Source organism: Varanus komodoensis, unplaced genomic scaffold (genome assembly GCF_004798865.1).
Source record: "Varanus komodoensis strain SLA01 unplaced genomic scaffold, ASM479886v1 scaffold147, whole genome shotgun sequence".
NCBI classification, from domain to species: Eukaryota; Metazoa; Chordata; class Lepidosauria; order Squamata; family Varanidae; genus Varanus; species Varanus komodoensis.
In genome coordinates, this window is record NW_025335429.1 from 198,837 (window position 1) to 220,830 (window position 21,994).

The 21,994-nt window shown below is 44.5% G+C and overlaps 1 protein-coding gene across 1 annotated transcript; it reads right to left on the reverse strand.

Moving 5' to 3' along the window:
- Window positions 1-627: 627 nt before the first annotated feature.
- On the reverse strand, window positions 628-21,498 carry LOC123020254. The gene is made up of 7 exons (XM_044423702.1): window positions 21,443-21,498; window positions 20,532-21,089; window positions 10,904-10,945; window positions 7,037-7,369; window positions 6,008-6,028; window positions 3,342-3,448; window positions 628-1,194 (listed from the first exon to the last, which is right to left on the reverse strand). Exons 1-7 carry the CDS (start codon window positions 21,489-21,491, stop codon window positions 1,183-1,185), a joined length of 1,122 nt encoding a protein of 373 aa, XP_044279637.1. The 5' UTR covers window positions 21,492-21,498; the 3' UTR covers window positions 628-1,182.
- Between the last annotated feature and the right edge of the window lie 496 nt (window positions 21,499-21,994).

A 21,994-nucleotide genomic window follows, 5' to 3' on the forward strand; every position in this document is an offset into this window, starting at 1 on the left:
GAGATAGGTGAGGTATAAACACCAAGTCCCATCACCACCAAGATATTACTTCTTTAGAAGGTGCATGGTTTGCTACATTATGATTGGGTTTGGTGCAAGTTAACTTGTTGCTTTGGCTAGTTAGATTTTGTATTTTTAATGACTGCTTTAATGCTCTAAGTACTTGCAGGATGCAAATACAAAAAAAATATATAATAAAAATAGAAGCAAAGAGTTAATGCCCTAAATAGCTGAGCAGAAGAAAGAATTCAGGGGTGAGAGTGTCTTACACTTACACAATTGTAATGTATAGAGAGCTGTCATGATGTTCCATCCAGTCATCCCTGACTTATGGCAACTCTATGAATGAAAGCCCTGCAAAATCCCACAATATTAACTTCCACCTAGTCACTGTACAGCCTTGGTTTTATTACGCCAGACATGTCTTTACTTAAGAATGATTTTACTCATTTTGAACTATCAGTGGTCCTTTCTGTAGGCAACAGGAAAACCCTCATCCTCTTTCTGCAAAAAGGCATTTATCCCATAAAAGCTTGGTATACTGCCTGGCTGGATTTGAACTATTCCATACCACCCCGTAACGTATAAAAAGAAACACAGGAAATTCAGAAAACTTTGTGACTTTATTTAACAGATATCTTCGCAGAGAATCAAAGCAAGATTATAGAGCACAACAGTCAACATTAAGCAATTCCAAATTCATTGGTTATGATTATGGAATAATTAAACACATTTGTAGGGCTGCAATACTTTGCACACTACCTGAAAGCAAATCTCCCTGAGTTCAGTAGGACATACCAAGCACACTTGTGTAGGTGTGCGTTGCACATCTTTCTCTTTGAAAATTATTCAATCATCCTTTAAATTTGCAACTCAGTACCTTCCAATCAGGGAGCAAGCCCCATTGAACTCTCAGGAGCTCACTTCTGAGCGTCACATGCTGGATTGCATTGAAAGTGTGTAAATCCTAAGCATACCTACTTCCAAGTAAATATGATAGAATGAAAAAGAAACACAGGAAAGCTTTCTATGGTGCTCAGCGCTTTTACTAAAATACAGGAGTTAATCTCAGGAAGATATTACTGACTCAGCCCAACTATTTTCACTTCAAGGAGGTATCTTCCTTTTTCTTTCTTCCTGGGATCCTTTCAAATCAGGTGAGATATTCTCAGGTATAAAGCTCTACAGCATCAGCTGTCCTGGGACAATAAAAAGAACACCAGTGAAATGCAGGCTAAATGTCTAACCTTAGCACAGGTCTATTAAAGATTTAAGTTCCCCATAAGGGCAGCTTTCTAATTCAGGGGACCAGATACAAAGGAAGACTGAAGGCTTCCTGTGCTTAGTAACTGAAAAGTGGGAAAAACCTGGGCAGGAATGGCTTGTTCTGTAGGGACAAGCTTCTGCTGAACTTGCTCCTTACTGACAATCCTGAATGGCAAAGCAAGAGCCCTGCCCTATTTCACAGGCAGAAGTCACGCTAATACTGATCACCCCCTGAAACCAGGTAGAAGCAGATATTTCTTGCTTTAGTGGATGTAACTCTCACAAGCCTTTGCACAAATTGAGTTTAATCAATATAAAACAACTCCTCCCGAATCTTCCCAGTGGCAAAGCAGGAGACAAAAATGGGGAAATCATTTATTAGGCACATTTGACAAAAATTACTACTTTTTATAGAATCATAGAATAGCAGAGTTGGAAGGGGCCATGAAGGACATCTGGTACAACCCCCTGCTGTTGCAGGGCACCAATTGACACCATCCCACTCAGATGGCTGCCCAGTTTCTTCTTGAATATCTCTAGTGTGAGAGAGCCCACCACCTCTCTAGTGGTTCCACTGTCATATTGCTCTGACAGTGAGGAAGCTTTTCCTGACCTCTAGCCTGAATCTGGTTTGTCACAACTTGAGTTGATTATTCCATGTCCTACACTCTGATGAGAGTGAGAAGAAATCTTGACTTTCCTCTTTGTGACAGCTTTTCAGGTACTTAAAAAGTGATATCATGTTGTCCCCCCATCCCCCCCAGTCTTCTCTTCCCAAGGCTGAACATGCCCAGTTCTCTCAGCCTCTCTTCACAGGGCAGTGTTTCCAAACCCTGGATCATGTTTGTTGCCCTCCTCTGGACCCTTTCTAATTTTTCTGTACCTTTCCTGAATCTTGATGCCCAGAACTGGGCACAGTATTCCAGAAGAGGTCTGACTAGTGTGGTCTATAGAGGAACTAACACTTCTCATGATTTGGAAATAATACTTCTGTTAATGCATCCCAGTAATGGATTTGCCCTTTTCCTTATAAATAAACATTTTTGGAATTAGAGTTGTCAACTGAGAAAAAGAAAATGCACTCTTGCACCTTTATGGATGCCATCTGATACATGTTAAGACAGAAAAAAACCCTACCATTTCCAGCATTCCTATGCTTAAACATGCATAGGATTGTCTCCAAAAGCAGCTTGATGTGCAGAAATGGGCAGGCAGGGCTAGTCATAGCATGGGGACAAGCTTTGCCACCCATTGGGGTCGTTGGATGTAAAAGATGAGCCTCCCTTTCTAGAAGAGGAAATCATCAACTGAAATTCCACTCCTGCACAGGTCTTAAAGGTGCAGAGGCCCTGTTTCTTTTTGCGGGGTTCAGGTGAAATGCTTGTTCTAAAATAATTTGCAATTTGCTTGTCACATTTCTATTTCAGTTCTTCATCAAAGAAATTAGAGCAGAGTATGTGGAACTGTGTACAGATCATCCTTAAGAATTCTTTCAGGTCTCTCCAGTTCAACAGGACTTTCTTATTTTCTTCCCTGGGGCTGCTTGACCCGTACAGGTACATTGGAGAGGAGCAGAAGGTAGAACAATTCCCTTCTGGTGCACCATATGGTGATTGCTGGAGGCTTGGACTTTTACACTGAATGCTGCTGGTCTGGCCATATCTGCAAAGCTAAAGTGTATACTTAGGAGGACCCATTAACAACTGTTAAAGATCCCAAGGATGCACTTGCTCTGTAAATTTAAAAGAAGTTGGTGGAACACAGAGATGGCTGTTTTCTCAAACCTGCCCTCTTAAGGGAACTTTACTTGTGCAGGTGGTTCAGTTTAAAGTACCTTCCCTCAGCTTCCTAATCCCCAGCTGGATTAGGCCTCCCTATGATTCCTCTCCTTCTTTTACCTCTGCAAGACGTAAAGTGATGGGGTCATGGATCTCCATCATTTGGTCTAGATTGCCTTAACAAATGCCATTTAAGGGAGGAAGAGTAGATTTGATTCGTGGCTGAATTATGAATACATTGTATTTTCATAAGAAATCAGTCCATCCAGAATATGGAGAATTAACATGGTACATTACCTTTACTTTGAGCGTCAACCCCATCACAAATGCCCCATACAACACACTCTTGAGAATGAGAAGAATATATACTAATTTGCCTGAGTTGGTTTCTCTGAGATATTCCTCTGAAAATCAAGGGCAGAAAAGAAATGCACATGATCACGTGGTCAGCAAGTCTTGTTCAGGGCTAGCGCATGGGCGGGACCAATGAATGCACCACCCTCTTGTGGCACCAGTCCGTGACTTGTTCAGACAACCAAAAACTTGTTTAGAAATGCAGGGCCTGTACCAACATGTGTATTTGTAACCCAGCCTTCTCCAACCTGGCACCTTTCACATGTGTCAGACTACAACTATGATTCTCAGCTTAATTGGAATGATGGGAGTTGCACTCCAACACATCTGGAGGATGCCAAACTGAGGAAGGCTGCTATAGTCCTTGCAGTGGGTGGGGGGAAATGTCCTTGCAGTGGGTGGGGGAATGCATAAGAGCAGAGAAACTGCAGAGGTTAATTTTCTGTGGGGGCGTTTTCTGTTCTAGATGGGCCCATTACCACCCAGCCTTCAAAGTTCAAAAATGTGCTTGCTGTTGCAAACCTGCAGTGAGAAAGCTGCTGGGACATAGTCTAGTTTGGCATTGAATTGGCACCTCCCACTGAAAAATGTCAGCTTTTTTCAGAGTAGGAAATGTGTGATTAAAACAAATCCATGGCTGCCACAGCTGCCCAGAAATGACAGTTTTCCAAATTCTGCCCACCCAAAATTCTTTCCCAGCTCAAAACACCTTTTAAAAAGACCTCTATCATTCTTTTCATCATGTTTAAGTAATCCTGGGGCCGTATCCTCCTTTAGCTCATCCAATGGTAACCACAAGAGGTATTTCAAAAAGAGGAGGACTGGTTCAATAAGAGGGGTCTTCAAAAAGTTTCCACACTTTTATATTTTATAAATATATTTAGCATACTTTTTGCTGATGGCATTAAAAAGTTTGTATGACACTGGGAAAAATGCATTGCATTTCTGGGTAGAAAAGGGCTGTAATTTGTTTTTGAAATTCTTAATAAATAGAGTTTTAAAAGTGTGGAAACTTTTTAAAGAACCCTCATATCTTTTAGACAGAAAACAGTCCTAAAAGTCCCAGCATTTCCCAACCCTCATTTTCATAGTTTAGGGTCCTTTGGACTGCCTGATTCTCAGTCACGCGCTTTCCTTTTTGACTGAAGAAGCATGTGAATGTATATTTGCAGGAGCTTTGCGTAGTCTGATGTGCCATAATGAAGCGCATGCAATTAACAGTGGAAGAAGGCAATGCCCAGGGGAGTCCTAGGCTGGAGTCTCACAATCAGACTTCTGACTACACATTAACTTTACACACAGGCAGTGGTGCAGCTGAAGGCAGATGTTCATGGCCACCAGCCCATGGGGAGGTGGGGACAAATGACCATGCAGAGCGTGGCAGAAACAGACGCTGTTCTATTTCTGCAGACAGAATGCCGCCATGCTTTAAGTAAGTTTAAAAGGCAAAATGGCATGTGCTCAGGATATTTCTTTTAATCAGGGTTTGATCAGGCTTTTAATGAGGGAATGGTTTTGTTGCTGTAATGTATTAGTAATGCAGCCGCGACTTGGAAGTGTGGCTGGCTGCTAGAGCGGTGGGGGGAAGCGTAGTCTTAGTTGTGTGCTTCACAACTGAAGAAATACACATGGACAGCACCAAGGCCCCCCATTCCCCACGTATATCTTTGTTTCTGGCCCACTTGCACTGCCTGCCTGCACTTTCCTCACCCAATTCAAGGTGCCAGTTTTCACATGTAAAGCCTTGCATGGCTTGGGACCCTAAAACCTGACTCAGAGCCTCTTCTGCATAGGATACTCATAAGCTAAGACCCTCTTCCAGGTGCCTTCTTCAAGGGAGACTTCCAAGACAGCAACAAGAAAAAGTGCCCCCTGGGGGGCACTCCCCAAATTATGGAATATATGACCCAGCAAGACCTGTCTGTTTCAGCATCTTCCTCTCCTCCCAAGCATTTGGCAGTTTGTGATAGGTTTTTAATTGGGACATGGGATCTTGTTTGGATGTGTGGGGGTATGAAGTCTGCTCCATTTCTATGCTTATAGCTAAGCGTTTTTCATATTATGCATGTTACACCATATTTTTAAGTTATTAAATCTTTGTAAACTGCCCAGAGAGGTTTGGCTATTGTGCGGTATAGAAATGTAATAAATGAAATACAGTAAGACCATTAAGTCCAGAGTCTAAAATTACCTGGCTGATCACTGCATAAGGAGCAAACAACACAGAGAACCATTATCTTGAACAGACCGACAGAGCCTGGCAGTGGGCAAGGAAATGCAGGCAGAAATGTAAATGTTATGTCTGCAGCTGTGCTTATGTGTACAGCCAGGAGGGAGCTCTGCTCCTGTGAGATGCAGACTTTCTGGAGCAGAACAAAGGGCTTCCACGTAATCCCTGTCCCAAGGAACTCAACGGGACAGATGTTATGCCCTGTCTTCTTTTGTGCTACAGTTCATGGGCCTGCACATCTGCGATTTTATTGCGAAGCACAGAACTCTACAGGATGGGATTCTGAGTGTTTTTTCTTAGGGCCATCAGAGACATAGGCACACTTAAATTTCCTTCAGTGGCGCATCAGCTTTGAAAGAGCAAGATGATTTTGGCTTACCTCTCGCGTCTCCATTGCCATCTGAAAGGAGAAGGGAGAAAAGCTTTTGTTAGGGTTAAGAGCCCACCGGCTGGTCGGCCGGCCAGCATCCTTTCACAAACACCTGCAGCTGGTCAGCAATCAGGTATTGTCACATGGTGAGGGCCTATTTTGGGGCCTTCAATGGGGAACAAAGGGTTTCCCTTCCCCTTCCCACCTCTGTCACCCTCAAATACTGCCTTCTGGTGTTACAATTAGGATGAAAAATGCCTTCCACTAGAGCCAACAGAATGTACATTTCTTGCCAAACTGCAGGGTGCTCTGTGAATGAGTGTGTGCATGCAGGTGTGTGCGAGGAAACAGAATGTATATCTGTGTGGGAGAGCATGTGTGCATGAGAGGGAGAAAGGGTGTGCTTCCTGTCAGAATGCATCTGTGGGCTGAACGTGGATGTGTGCGTGAACGTGTGTTATGTATGATAGTGTGTGCTTGTGTGTGTGTGTGTCTTGGGAGATAGAATGGTTATGTCGTATGTGAAAAGGATGTGTGTTGCATGTGGATGTGTATGAAGTATGAACATGTTTGTATGTGTTACAGGAGAGAGAGCGTGGGGTGACCCCCCCCCAATTTAGAGTTGGCACTCCCTGTTGGGTCAGTTGTGCCCAGTTTTGCCTTACAGTATTTAGTTCAAAAGCTATTTTCTGTTGCTGCCTTGAAGTTTGGAGGGCAATTCCTCTCAAAAGCATGAGGAACTGCTAAATAAGATTTCTAGGGATGAAGGCAGGAGGGCTCAAATGAACTACATCGCTTATATTTCCTATGCATAACTAGCCAGAGTTGAATAAAGAATGGAAAACAAGCTAAACCTTGCTACTTGAATCAATTTGTATAATTCATATTCAGTTTCTTTCTTGGGATAGAACTAGGGTAAAGCTGGTGCAAGATTTTGTTTTCCAAGAAATTATGTAACAGTGAAACCATCACTTAGTTAAAACTTTATTAGCACTAAATATGCTCAGCTCTGCACATCACTTTCTGATTTTCACTTACCTACACCAGTGGTGGAGGCGTTATAGAATGAACTTTCTTTCTCATTGTAAAACTCAACGCTGCATTGGAACCAATTCCCTGAGTTCTGCCACTCATTGCTGGAAATTCTTAAGCGACTGATCAGTGAGAAGGTCTTTGTGCCTTCCTTTCTGGAGTCCTCTGTCCTTACTCCTTCTGTTCTGACCTCACCATTCACAGTCCAGGTCACACTGACATGATCTGGGTAGAAGTCAGTGACCAAACACACAATGGTGGCTTTCTGATGTTTTTGGAGCTCACAAGCAGATGGGGAAAATACGGTCACCTTTGGAGGCTTGCTAGATTCTCCTTGTCCTGGAAGACAAAATAGGTTAGCTTGCACATATCTGTTTGCTGCTTATGCCATCAGGTAACTATGTTCATGCCTGCACAAGCCATTGCAAATTATCCCTCTCTCACCTGAAACACAGTATTTCCTGACAAAGTGGGTATGCTGTCCACACAGTCATCAAGTGCTGAGGAAACACACTGTGAGAGCAGGTAATGTATATGAATGTGTGCGTCGGCCTTAGAGAAGTCCGATTCAAATGAAGAGTCAGCATGCCCAGGGGTAGGCGGGATCGCATCCGCTGTCTTTGCTCTCAACCTCTATCCCTTGGTCATTGCTTTGTGCACAAAGTCCTGCAGACTTTTGCACAAAAGGCCTGATCAGCAGATGAAGCTCAGGCACATTCCCACTCTGCTCTGCATGGGTTAATTCCTCGCAGAAGTCATGCCATATGAACTGCACTTTATTCTCAGTGTGCATTTATGCGCCCACACGTGGCAAAGTATATTGGCAGCACTAGAAATCACTGCGAGCTTTCCGAACATTTCTAGGGGCTGTCGCACACAGCAGTTTCTTAATTTTCAACTGGTAGTCTTTTAAATATTAATCAAAATGTAAAGTATGAATGCAGCAAGGATGTCTGCAGGCTGCGGGGCATTTGCTGGGATCCATAAGAGTCTCTTCCTGCCCCTTCTGCTAATGTGCCACTGGAGTCTGCCGTCAACAGACTTGTGAAACTGCCTGCCTTGTTTTCCCACGTGGTCCAAGGATGTCTCTTGAACTTGGGCAACGGGGTGAGGAGCTGCCCTTTATGTGGGGCTCTGCAAACATAGTGTGTTTGAAAGCGAGTTATCATGCAAACATGGCCAGGATTGGCTGCAGCTCCTCATCGACGATAAACTCATAACTTGCCTGATGCATACAGTGTGACACAGGCCAATGTAATGTATACGACTTGTATGTGATTACAGACTCAATGTTTGTATGCAGCTTCCATTGAAGGGGCTTCACTCTGCTTTTGTAAAGTTACCATCACCATCACCTTTCCATCATTTTCATAATTTGGTTTCATCTTGCTTCGTACTAATAGGCAGAAAACCGCTGATGGATGCAGTTTGTTCATATCTTATGAAGACAAAATTGCAGACAAACCTCCACTGTCAACCATACTTTCTGTTCCATAAATATGTACTTGATGAAAATGCAGTGAGGAATTCTGGGCCCATCTAGTTCACTGCCACTAATCTGTCTGTGGTTCTCCAAGATCCCAGGAAGACCCAAGGAAGAGCCCATCTGCCTAGGATCCTTTTAATCAATGACTCCGGGGATCAAACAGGGCCTTCTGCAAATCAAGTATGGCTTCTGCCTACCACAAAGTTCTGAGTTCTCCAGGCTTCCTTTGCTTCTGGAGAGAGTGAACAGCAGAGTTGGTTTGGTAGAAATAAAATGACCGCAGCCCTTACTGATGTCATGACTGCTTTGGACACAGAAATGACAGAGGTACAGCTGAATCCGATGTACATTTATTCAGAACTAAGTCCCATTTACTTATGTAGAACTCACTACTAAGTGATTGCTGCCTGCAGGGCTATAATTGACTGCTAGGCATTGGGACTGTGTTTCCATATCCATATTTAGTAACTTAAAGGATTAGAGCCACGAGACGACACCCTAACGTTCTGTTTTGTTTGCCAGAAACCTCGCTGATACCCTATTAACTTTGCCCATGCTGACAGCGCGAATGGGTTGACCGTGCACAGCTTGCCACATTAAAGGGTGATGAAATGCCCTGCTTTCCATGAGATTCTGACAGCTCACTTGCCCCGTTCCCTTCACAGGTTTCTTATTTATCCCTGTGTTCATGAATGTGCCCACTGTCCATTTCAAACACACACTGGCATAGCAAGGCTAGTTTGCTAATAATAAAAAGTATCAGATATCAGTGAAGGGGAGCACAATAGAATTTATTTTTGTGTGAGAGGAGATATTTCAAAGAATGGCTTACTTTTTTCCAGAATTCCCTATTTTTTTCCATTTGCCAGCCACAGAAATACAGTGTGTGTGAGAGAGTGTGTGTATGTATATAAATAGAGGGCTTTAGTTCAAGTTTGTCCCATTTTCTTGCATCTGAGAATTATAGACTCAAAGAATAGCAGAGTTGGAAGGGTCCAGAAGACCACTGGGTCTAACCCCCCTGCTATTGCAGGACACTAAGTTACACCACGCCACTCAGATAACTCAGGTATCTTAACTGATAAGGCTGCAATTCTGTACACATTCTCTTAGGAATAACCCTCATTCAGCTCCATAGGACTTAATTCCCTGGAGGTATGCAAAGAATTTTGCTGCCAATCTGGCATCTTTGTTGGTGTAGACACACATCTTTCCCCCACAGTAACTTCTGGTGAAACAGAGTTTGCAGGTAGAGGAAACAATTAGCATCAGCAACAGTGAAATGGATTCACCAGAGGCAAAAGTGGGATAAATGTACACACCACAACCAGGGAGTACTCCTGCAAACCTCCTGCTCGACTCTGAAAAACCTCCTCTGTCTGCAGCCTTGCAGCTTAATCCTGCACATCATTATCCACAACTCACTGAGACTTGAAACCAAGTATTACTTTAAAGCCCAGAGTTTGCCCCAGTCCCCTGCAAACCATGAATATCCTAAAAGAAACCTGCAACCAACTTCCCCTCCCCACCAAATTTTAGCAAAACTCCTACCTAAAACGGTGAGTCTAGTTCCATTTCCAAAGTGCAGCTCATATCCAGAGCACAAAGGTACACGGCAGTGAGAAAATGATTTTCCCTCTCATCAGTGCAGCAAACAGCTGATATGTCCCTCATTTTAGCATGGACCTTCACACTGGTACTAGGTTCCTTGGACAGTCAAAGCGGGTTTTGTCTGAGAAGTTTTGGAGGTCTGGGCCACACCCCACCGACCCAGAACAGGGAAAAGCCACTAGAGGTCCAAGGCCCAACTGGTTCTCCCTTCTCCAGATTTGCCATCCCAGAGGCAGGGCAGCGATATAATGGAAGTGATCGCTGTGACTTTGGGACTTGCTAGGCATTGATTTTAGGGGTGATGCTGACCGCCGTGATTCACTGCCCGTCCACATCCTCAAAGCTCTAGTTGTCAGTGAGGTGATAAACCTGTGTCGGGAATCGACCACTTCTTGTCCAGACTGCAGAAGGTACACATCGTCAAATACCCTGCAGACAAACACCTCCAAAACCTGAAATCCTCTGAAGCACCCCCAAAACAAGCATCTCAGGCCAAGAACCTTTTCTGTTGAAGGTCTAGTTTCCTATACAAAGGCTTTCAGCTAAGGATCCCACACCCTTAACTACATTGGGGTGTCAGGCGAGAGTCTTCAAAAAAATTCCATCCCAAAAATTCCATCCCAAAGCTTGACAAGCCTCATCTCCTGAACCCATCCCAACAGCAGAATTTCTCTACATTTTTCCTTGATTCTCTCTCCTGTTATCTGCGGACAGATGATCATTTCGGCAGCATACCAGCTGCACAGAAATGTGCTCACGGTCTGCACCTTTCTTACCTAGTACAGTAAGCCGTGTTCCTTGTCCAAAGTTCAACGAATCTGAAGAACACACTGTGACATCCCCGTCAGCAAACTTGCTCCATGAAGAGTGAAAGGAATACCCCCCAAAACAGTGCAAATGGAAACAGGGCCCCTTGTGCGTTCGTCACACCTGTCCTCACACCTGCACTCTGGCAGTTGCACACTGCTGAAGGCTCTCATTCCACCTGCTCTGATGGATTTATTGGCTCAGCTCATCCTGCATGGTCTTGTGAAGCAGCGGACAGAGGATTCCCAGTCCAGCATTTCTGCTTGTGGCCCCTCTGTGACGGCTGGGAGGGGCACTTGCAAAGGAGAGCGGGCGAGGAGGAGGGGGCACAGACCTTCTCCAGGCCTGCAAAGTCTTCCTGCAGAAACTGTTCTTAACTGTTCTTAGAGGATCCTCCGTCTCTCTTGGGCTCAAATAATCAAGTAAAAGCTGGCTAAGGACAGCATTCCCCAGTCTGGTGCGCTCCAGATGTGTTGGAGTATAACTCCCAAAATTCCCAGCCTGTATGGCCAGTGATAAGGGACAATGGCACTTGTGGTCCAATACAGGTCTCTAGGTAAGTAAAGGCCAACCTAGAGCATTTGAATAGGAAAATGTCTTTGTGGGGAGGTTTAACCTCCCTGTCTTTGTGGGGAGGTTTAAGCACTGCTTCCAGTTTTCTTACTGGTAAATGGCCCCTGTCCCACATTCCCATGACTCAGAAAATGAAACATCGGGGTGCACGTATGCTGAGATAATGTCTAGCTTCACCCTGGTGCTAAATGCATCCTGCTTAATTTCACAGCGATTGCACATTAGCACAGAAGAGCTGCAGCGCCAACACTTTCAGCAATATTTCCCATCTGAAGTGCAAGGCTGGGGAACATGGGTGGCAATGGCGGTGGTGGACCTGGAGCAGTATGCTAGGATTTTGTGTGTGCATTTGCATCCACATGTACTGGAATCAAGATGCATCTAACCCAGCCCACACACACAAAGAGAACTATCTATACACACACACACACAGAGGGATCTAATGGCTAAGAACCCATGTAAAAAGCAGAAATGCTATAGCATGTAAATAAGCCTTTTAAAGGGCATTTCTAACATCTCCCCACTCTTCCTAGTACATTAGGACAGCTGGAAGGTGTATGTGCATCCAGTTTCCCCTGAACACTTTTAGGTTTCTGCCTAGAAGCCTTAAAAACACTAGGGATGATGATATAAAATACAGTTATCCAAACAGAACTAAAGCCTCACTTTGGAAGGGTCTATAAAGGACATAACACTTTTAAAGCCCCCCTTTATACATATCCCTGTGCTTCCTTGGCCCATTTTCTAAGCAGCACAAAATCCTTCCTTTGTACAATAGTCTTCCCAATTTATGGGGGGCAGACTCCATGGACTCCCCTCTTCTAGGTATGCCTGGGCAAACCCTTTTGTCCCAATAGCAGACCTCACCCCCACCACCCCAGCATGGCTTTCTTTGCTAATTTTTTTGAATCTAACTTCCAAATGAGTCTTTCTGATGAGCAACTCCAGGACAGCAACCTTCACAAAAGATGCTGTGCAGTAACTGTGCTCATATGGAAAGGGCTCTCAGCTTTGAAATGAGCTACATAAAAGCAAGATAGAGGCATAATTTCTACAAATCTTATCTGGTACAGTAAGCCATGTTCCTTGACCACAGTGCAATGGATCAGAAGTACACAGCATGTGAAGTAACCTACTCTAAAGAAAAGATTTGGAAATGTGTTAGGAGGGTTCTGTTCCCCCACTGTAGTTTATTCACACTATTTCTGAGCCTGGGATTACAAAAAAGCCACCTCATCTATCCAGCTTCTCAGTCTCAGCTCCCTGTTAAATAATTCTGTTTCACCTGGCAGGTTTGTTGTTATAACTTCCATCCCAGTGTATTGAACCCATAAAGCAGGTTATGTAAATGTTTCATGGAGACCTGATTTTTACAGTTCTTACCTAGTAAATAAGTCATGTTCCTTGTCCAAAATGCAGTTTATCAGAGTTACACAGAATTAAAGACCAGTCTATAAAAAAACCTGGTCTAGAAAGTGCTTTGGGACTATGCAGGAGTGGAGGCTGTTTCTCCCCATTGTTATCTATAAAAACAATGTCTTGAGCCTACAGAAATGTCATCCTTTTCAGTCCTGAAAGATTTCAAGAATTAGGAGGATATAGATATATATTTAGGTTTCCATAATTAATGGCCCCGGAATAAACGGCATTTTACAAAAAATAACTCTTATCCTCTGATTCTTTATCCTTTCTGCAGTCTAATTGGCATGGTCAAGGGAACCAACAATGCGCCAAAGATGTGCTCAACCTGAGAGTTATAGGACTGTGCACAGGCTCTGGTGGAGAAATGTATGATATCTTTAGACCAAACCCATACCTTCCAGGAGACCCTGTTCATTTGGGATGAATTCTTACTGAGTTAAAACTTTCAAGAAAGTATAGTCTAGATCTGACAGAGACACACAGGAGAATATCACTGCAGGATAGAATAGGTAAACTGCCCATAGCAGAGTTCGGGAACGTTGCTCAAGGCACTAGATCTCAAGATGCTTCCATTTTAGTCTTAATACATCCCTGCAAAGTAGGCTGAGATAAAATAAGTGGCCATTCAGTGAGATTCATGGCTGATCAGGGATTCTAATTTCTCTGCTTCAAGTCCGACACTCTGCCCATTATTTCACACTGTCTCTCCTGTCTCACACGGACATTGCCTCCCAAGAGCCTAGATTCCATGCCCCAAAGAAACATCCCCAAGTTCATAAAGCAGACCAGTCCTCTTCTTTCACTTTGTGCTTTCTGTTCCTTCTGCTTACCTAAAACAAACAGCCGAGTTCCTTGGCCGAAGTTCAATGGGGAGTTGCTACACAGCGTGAAGCTGCTGTACCAAAGGGTAGGCTTCTCAACAAAGGCTGGAGGCAACTCTCTCAAAGAGAGCCTCACTCCTCTATGATACGACCTGCTTTTTCCTCCTTTGCTATTTTGTTAACCTGCTGTGGGGCAAGGAATACTGGGGCTCCAAAGACGCTGGTCTAACACTTCCATGCAGAGGTTTGCCTGAATTAAAATGGATTCTCTCAGGACATTTTTGTGCATTGCTTTATGTATTACATTTCCATTCTTCCTTCCTTCCATGGGGCTTACTTAGTTTCCTTTCTGCTAGGCTCCTAAGGAGGGACCTTGAATGGGGAAGGAGTGAGCAACTCGCTCTCCCAGGGAGCTTTGCGGCAGAGCAGGGAGCTGCTTGCAGCCCGTTTTTTCAGGCAAGTCCAAAGCACTCCACCACAGTGGCTGCCCATTGTCCTAAGAGGCCTCTCAACCTGGTGCCTTACAGATGTTTTGAACTATAACTCCCAGCACTCCTGACTGCTGGTGGTGGCTGGAAAGGGTATCAGGTAGGGCAGGAGTGTCCTAGGGTGTGTGAGTCAAGAGATCCTTGCCAGGGTCAGCCGTATTTCCTGCCTTCTAAACACCCTGTCACAGGGTTTGCTGCTAAATAATAACAACCACCGAGCTATTAATAGCCCGTGTTAGCCTCTTATACAGTTGTGGGCACACAGAGGGCTAAAATTCAAAGAACGTACATTTCAAAAGCCTTCTCTGATTGATTTAGCTCTGGAGTCAACTTTGGATCTAAATTGCATATTAAAATGAAAAAGTTCCAGCATGCCAACCACTCAATAACCACAGGACACACATCATGTCTGGTTTTGTAAAAGTAACATCAGCAAGCCAAAGGAACGCTCGATTTACCTGCTTTCATCATGGAGGTTCGTTAGTCTGCTTCCTTACCTAAAACAGCCAGCTTGGTCCCAGCTCCAAAGTAGAGCTGCCCCGTGCTTGCACAGCCATCTGCCCCTTGAAAGAAACCCTGTGAGATGGCCCACAAGGAAGCTAATGGTTTCCGTCTCTACCTACTGCCATCGAAGATTCACCATCTGCTGCCATAACTTATCCAGCACCGATAAGAGATGAAAAGGAATGAGAAGGCAGTGGCATTTGTTTCCTCCCAGCCTGTCACAGGTCTTTGGTTGCAGAGCCCACTTCGTCGGAGGCACCTGCTTCCTGACAGCATCTTTCTCGCTTAGCTGTAATTCCTTGAGGCTGGTAAGCAAACTAGAGCTGCGCTGAGGCCGTCACACTTTCCCCGAGCATGGAATGGGCTACCACACCAGCGGCCTTCTCCAACCTGGCTCTCTCCAGGTCTGTCAGTCTGCAATTCCCATCATTCCCAGCCTCCCGGCCAATGATAGAAGTTGCAGTCCAACACAGCTGGAGGGTACTGGAGCTGGGGAAGGCTGGCATACATGTGGGGAGGTAAAACTCTTAGGGCAGGCTGGTTCAGCATGCATGGACACCCCTGGTTGACTGTAAGATGGATGATTTGCAGAGGTGTGAGTGGGCCTCCATAGGTCTAGCCCCACAGACAGAATGCTTTGCTTCGTGTTGCCTCCCAGAACATCCCTATCGCAATGCATGTGGCATTTCCCGCTGCTGTCAGTCCATACATTCAGGGCTAAACGATGCACAACAGCAGCAGTTTCCAGAATTGGGTGACCATTGATTCTCTGTAAAGTAGGAAGGGAGATGGGTAGGTCTACACTGCAGCATGGGAAGCACAACCAGTAGAAGGATTCAGCTCTACCCCACCCCACCACTCCTGGGCTGAACTCTGCATCTCCCCCATTCCTATCTTTATGGAAAGTCAGCAGAACTGGGGCTCTGTGCCCCATAGCACCTAACCTTCAGTACTCATATGCTGAGGAAATAAGGGGTATACAGGAGGTGGGGAGCCAATCCTTGTGCAGAACGAAGACCATGGGTGTCCCTTTGTCATTTGCCCCAGGACTCAAGTGAACCATTTGAGATTTTGCTTATGGTAAGCTTTGCACTGAAGAGTTGCTCCTCAGGCAAAGCATCTGTGGAGTTTTGAGGAAGTGCAACCAGTTTTGCTAAGACCAGCTGAGTGAGTGTGTGAGTGACTATCCTTCACATATGCATGTTTCTCTTGCTGGATTTTAGCTACAGCCGCATCCCCAGTGAATGTGAAGGTTTCTCCTCAAGCAAAATGGGTAACGATGCTCAGGGGAAGCCAAAATCAGTTTTGAGGAGAATGCCAAATTTTCTTGGGGAAAGTGTCCAGTGATGTGCACATTGCTACCTTCTTTTAGATGGCCGTTAAGCAAAGAAAGGACTGCATTCCAGATCCCTTGGCTTTGCCAGACCACTGACAACATTTGATGCTGGCTGAAACAATACAGCATGGATTTCTCTTACCAAGTATGGTGAGGTGAGTTCCCTTTCCAAAGTGAGCTCCAGAGTAGGAGCACAGTAAGAAAGCCACTAACGAAAAAGAATGGTGTTTTCTTGGGTGGATGCTACCTCTCCCCCTCCCCTCCATGCCCCATTTCTCTCTCTCCCACTTTCCTGACTAAGAAAATTAGAGCCAGTGATGTACATCCTGTGGCTAAATACAGAATCCTCCTGGGAGTCCTGCTTGACTCCTCAGTTACCAACCAAAAATACAAGAGTGATGGGAAAGTGATGGGAAAGATACAGTGACCATGGAAACACTGGGGGATGTGGGGAGAGAGCCAGGGTGTTCCCCTGGAACAACCATGTGCTGCCTGTGTGGCTATTTGTCAGATGAAATTACAATCTCGTCATTTACAATGTTTGATTCGGAGTATAACTGAAGTTGCCCCTTCCTACTTACTTTGGATCCTGAAATGTTTATTTGGGGAAAGAGGGATGTTTTCAGCTTCTTGATAACTGAGGTACAGACACTGGGACATTCTCCCAAGAACCTCATCCTCCTGATGGGGTTCATGCATCATACCCCTTCACTAAAAATGAATTAAAAAATCTTAGAAGAACTTACCTAGCACCATCAACCTGGTTCCATGGCCAAAATACAATTGTGTCTGACACAGTGGCAAACAGAGTTACAAGAGTAAATCTCCCAGATAAATTAAGACAGGGTGATTTAAGAGCTCACAGATTAGTTCTTTCATTAATTAACTCATCTGGCACAAGATAAATGTGAACATCAACAGTTTTCAGAAGAGGATGGGACATGTTATCTTCTGATGCAAAAGGAATGGACCGAAATATTGGTTACTTCCAGAAGATTTCTTCACTGTCCAAAATGTCATTATTTAAACCCTTGACCTCACATCATTTCTACTGAGCCCCTCTCTGTTTTTCCAAGATAACTGTGATAGAAATGGTGGAAGACACTCAGCAGACCTATCAAACCCAGTCCAGAGAAGCAGCTGGGTCAGCCCTTGTAGCAAAAGCAGCAAAGAGTCTTGAAGTACTTAAAAGACAAATAAGGTTCATTAAGACTTAATTTTTGTGGATTAGAGCCTACTTCATCAGGTACTTGAAGGGTTATTATCAGCTGAGAGAGAGAGGCACTGAGAAAATGGGGCCAAAAGAAATGAAATGCAAATTTGACAGGCAGAACTATTGCTACTTATTCTGGTTCCACACCTTACAGACTCTGCTTTTTGTACTCATATATACCTGTCAGCTACATCACGCATCTAGTGAAATTAAGTATGCCCTATGGAAGCCAGAGTGCTCTTATTTGCTTTGATAGACCTACTTTTTCCATTTATATCTTTAAATAAAGAAATCTCACACCATTCATTTTCTCTTTTATGCTCCCTATCCTAACTAATACTGTCACTGATGTTTTTATAGGGCTAAGTATTTGAAATAATATATTCTTTGGCTTTGTAGGAGAGCCTAGGTGAGGATGTGGGTCTGAAAGTCATTTCTATATTTCCAAGAGTGGAAGTATGTATTTAAACTTAAGGCACCGGAGAACAAAGTGGAGGGCACAAACTTGCAGCGATGGGATAAGCACAGGAGTGGGGTGGGGGTGTTCAGAAGGAAAAAGCAGAAACTACACTCACACATAATAGTTCAACTGCTGTAGCTTCCTCCAAATTATCTAGAGCTAAGGTGAGACTGCTGGGAAAGTTCCCAGCATTCCCTGGATAAAGGGACTGTTCTTAATTTGTGTATGCTTTGCATTGTTGGGAGTGACTTACCTAGGACAGTGAGTCGAGTCCCTTTTCCGAAGTGCAGGATATTGCTGGAATGCAGTGCTACCAGCCATGCTAATGCTATTTCCAGCTGGCCCCTCAGAATGTCCCAGGAGCTGCATCTCCACTCCAGCCTCATGGAATATTCCTCAAATAGGCAAGACAGTCATGACAAGGGAGTGATAGTTAAGAATGGGTCTAAATGGCTACTCATCCTCTGGTGGCTTAAATACTTCTCCTGTGGTAATGATAGCCACACACACAGAGGATGGTCAAAATCCACCCTCAGCAAGCCACTTGGAGTTGTGGTGACAGTTTGTTCCATGAGCAAAACCAGGCTCTAGTCAGCCCTGTCCCACCATGAGAAATGCAGTAAACAGGTAATCTGTTGAATTAGCCAGGAAATGGTCTTCTATAGAAGTTGGTAAAACAAGACTCATGACTGAATTTCATGCTGACAACCTCAGGTGGGTTCCACCTGAGAGGCCACTCCATTCTGTTTGTAAAGTTTCTTGAGTTCGTTTGCTCGCTTTTAAGAGAAGAAGAGAGACAGAGTGATGGAGAGCGATGGATGGGGACAGAAAGAGAAGGGGGAGAAAGACATTTAGCATATTTTGAGCCTCTTTGAAAGTCCTGTGGATTGGGAACAAACATTTTCAATAAAATAAATGAATGCCATATGCAGTCAGAGTTAACGTAGGTCAACTATTCCAAACTATGAATGGTCCAGAATGTAAGAAGTCTGCACAGTTAGAGCTGCTAAAGCCTATTCACTAACGAAGGGAGGGTTTTTGTAAAGGCCTTCCCAAGAAATGAATCACCGTGCCTGCTGTCCCCACAATGATTTAGTCTCATACAGAAAGAGCTCCTTCCTGAACTCTGACTCACCAACAGTCAACCAAACCAGGGAACAGTAGAAGTGGCAGGAGCCATCAAAGACCTGGTGGCAGGTGCAACGTTTCCTAGGGGCTTCTCTGCTCAGGAAGTCACAGGGCCCTGGGTTTCCTCTCCGTACTGCCAGCCAAACTCATATCTATAGCTAGAAAACTCTTCTAGGGTCTATGATGGGTGAAGAAACTATATACTTTTATAATAAAAAAATCTAAAATTAAATTATAGATGAGGATGAAAAGGATTGATTTTTTTTAACCAAAAACCAACCAACCAATCAAAAGGCCACCATAAAGAAAGTGTATTGCAGTGGCTGGGGGTGCAAGTGACAAGCTGCGGAGTCCTTATTGCAAACTGAGCTCACCTTCCACATGGAAAGACTAGGGCCAGGCTAATCAGCAGGCTTGTTGCGAAGTTGATGGGCACAAATACCAGCCACTTGCCCCAGTCTCCAGTTGGCCATTGTGGGAACAGAATGCCCAATAGAAGAACCCCGAGCAGACCCAGCAGCGCTCTTCGTTCTGGGGCGTGCTGACCCGCAAAGCCTTCCGTGATTGCAAAGTGCTAATGTGACACGCTCCACATGTACCTGAGAGGAAGGCATTTGCTCTTCCATAGAAATCTGCTTTAGAGTGAAAGTAGGAGGTTTCTATAGGACAGAATAGCTCCACGTTGCCTGCTGATCTTTAGCACTTGTAGCACCCAACTTTTGCACGCCTTTCCAGATGATTGTCTCTTGGGGAATCGCTTTTATTGAGGGTGATGCAATCCTTTCTAATACTCAACCAATCGCCTTTCCTGTTTGTGGGGCAGCAGCTGCAGCCATGGGGAAATCCCCTCCTGATTTGCTGCACTGCTCACATGACTGCGCACACATGACTGTGTGAGCAGTTATAATAAGGCTTGGATGGACTACACGTCACACAAGACTACAGGATGGAGACCTCAAAGGGACGGGCATGCCTGCAATGGATGAACCTTTCTGGCGAAGGAGGCTTGTTTTTGGGTGATGTCTGCTGAAAGTCTGAGGGGGTTGTAAAACCAGATGTTATGCAGAAATGGCAGACTATATCGGAAGCATCCCAACTACATTCAATGCAAAATTACATTCTTTTTCTTTTTCACTCTTCTGTTTTTCTCCCTCTAAAAAAACAGTTCTGCAATGCTTCACCATGGGTAATTTAAAGCAGATGCAAAACCTTTAAACCTGTAAATTTTAAGGTTGGGATGGGTACTGGTTGGGCAGCATCCATGTTGGCATAAAGGTGCATGGTCTCCAGCTGTCAGAGGCACGTTGCTCTGTTTTTTGTTTCTTTTAAAGACTGATTTTTATGTAACGTGTAAGATGATGTTGTTGTTGATGATATGGTATTTATATTTTGCCTTTTGCAGAACTCAGGACTCCATTTTATTCTTACAACAACAACCCTGTGAGGTTTGTTGGGCTGATTGGTCCAAAGTCGCCCAGTGAGCTCCATAAACAAGTGAGGACTGGAACCACCATGTCACACTGGCTCTACGAGTTTTTTAAACTTTTACTTTATCTCTTTGCTGCCTGATAGCTGAAGCTCTCTGGGCAGTTCACAAGGTGAGCCTGTGATCACACGTTTACCACTTTCTTTTCTTTCTCTTCAAGGCTGGCAATGTGTCTGAAATGGGAGCAGAGAAAAGGGCTGTGGGGAACCCATTGCTCTTCTTCCTGGTGTGTGCCTGCGTTTCTGATAGGTAAACTGCGAATCCCGGTTCTCACCACAGGTGAGGCGACCCCGTGATGGTTGCTCTTTAGAGATTCCATCTGTCTTCAGCCTCCTGATCCCCGTGCAAACTTCTGGCCTGTTTTTTGTAGGAAGTTCCTGGAGTTTTTCAGCACTGTGGTCTCTGGAGGCACAGAAGTACATGGTGGCATCCTCAGGATTCAGCTCGCCTATTTGCAGTGAGAAGTGCTTCTCCTGCTCAGTTTGTATCACAAATTTGTTGTTATCAAATCCCTCTTCCAAAGTGGAGCTTGACCCTTTAATCAATGTACCAATGAGTCTCAGTGGCTGGTCAGCTGCCTTCTGCTGATACCAGTACATCCAGCTGTGGTCTGTGAAATTCTGGTAGCAGTTCATATTGGCCATGCCCCCAATCTGCTGTGACACCCACCTGGGTATCTGGGAGAGCAGCACTTTCTGTTGTCCATGGCTAAGCACTAAGAGAGCTAAGAAAAGAAAAGAAAAGAAAAGAAAAGAAAAGAAAAGGATTAGAAGGTGAGAGAACTGTTCCCTGTAACTTCAGTATCAGGAACACAAGCTAGCAGCTACTCAAAATATAAACAAAATATAGCTTCCTTTTAAAAATCACAGTTTGTGACCTGATCCCTCCGATTTGGCCTGTATGTCAGGCCAAACTGGAGAATTAATCATGATTCGTGGCCATGCTGGCCGGTTCTGCTGGGAGCTGGGCATCTGGCACCACAAGGAGCGCCACCAGTGGCATCATGGTGGAGATGATGTCTCTCTCCAGCACTTCCAAATTACTACCTGTTCCATCCCACCCCACCCCGCCACTTACACAGAGGAATGAGAAGCTGTAACAGGAGCATGTGCAAGCGAGACATCATTTGATCTGTACAAAATAGCCAGCGCCAGCTATGAAGAGCATGAACTGCGAAGGCAGCCCATGAAGGAAATGATGCCAAATGACTCACACCTCCTATACCCGCCTTTCTCAAACTTGCTGCTTATCACAAGTTCTGCCTTTATATAGCCTCTTCACGTATTTGTTAACCACTCAAAATGCTTTGGCTATTGGGTAGTATAAAAATGAAACAAACAAATACGGCACTTGCACGGCACTGGAAATTGCATTTGGGGTGCTTCCAGGTAAGGCTTTTATCCTGCTACCTTGTTTTATTCACCCTGCCTCATCCACAGACTTTTATGGGGTGTGAAGGGTTGCCCTTTCCCGTCTGTCACCTCCTCAGTTTTCCCACCACTTTTTCCATCTTATTGCTTAATGCTGAAAATCTATGGAGACAGAAAAGACGAGAAAGCAGTGAAGTGCCTTCTGGTTGATCGGTAGCGCTAGAAATGCTCAGTCTAAGCATCCCCAAATTCAACAAGC

Bases quoted from the DNA above. Each gene is read 5' to 3' on its own strand.
- LOC123020254 (XM_044423702.1), bottom strand. From the start codon at position 21,491: ATGATGTCTCGCTTGCACATGCTCCTGTTACAGCTTCTCATTCCTCTG. The intron at 10,946-20,531 runs GCCAGCCTTGAA...TGTGTTCTTCAG, and splicing joins GCTCCCATTTCAGACACATT to ATTCGTTGAACTTTGGACAA. The intron at 3,449-6,007 runs GTAAGCCAAAAT...CTTGATTTTCAG, and splicing joins TGGCAATGGAGACGCGAGAG to AGGAATATCTCAGAGAAACC.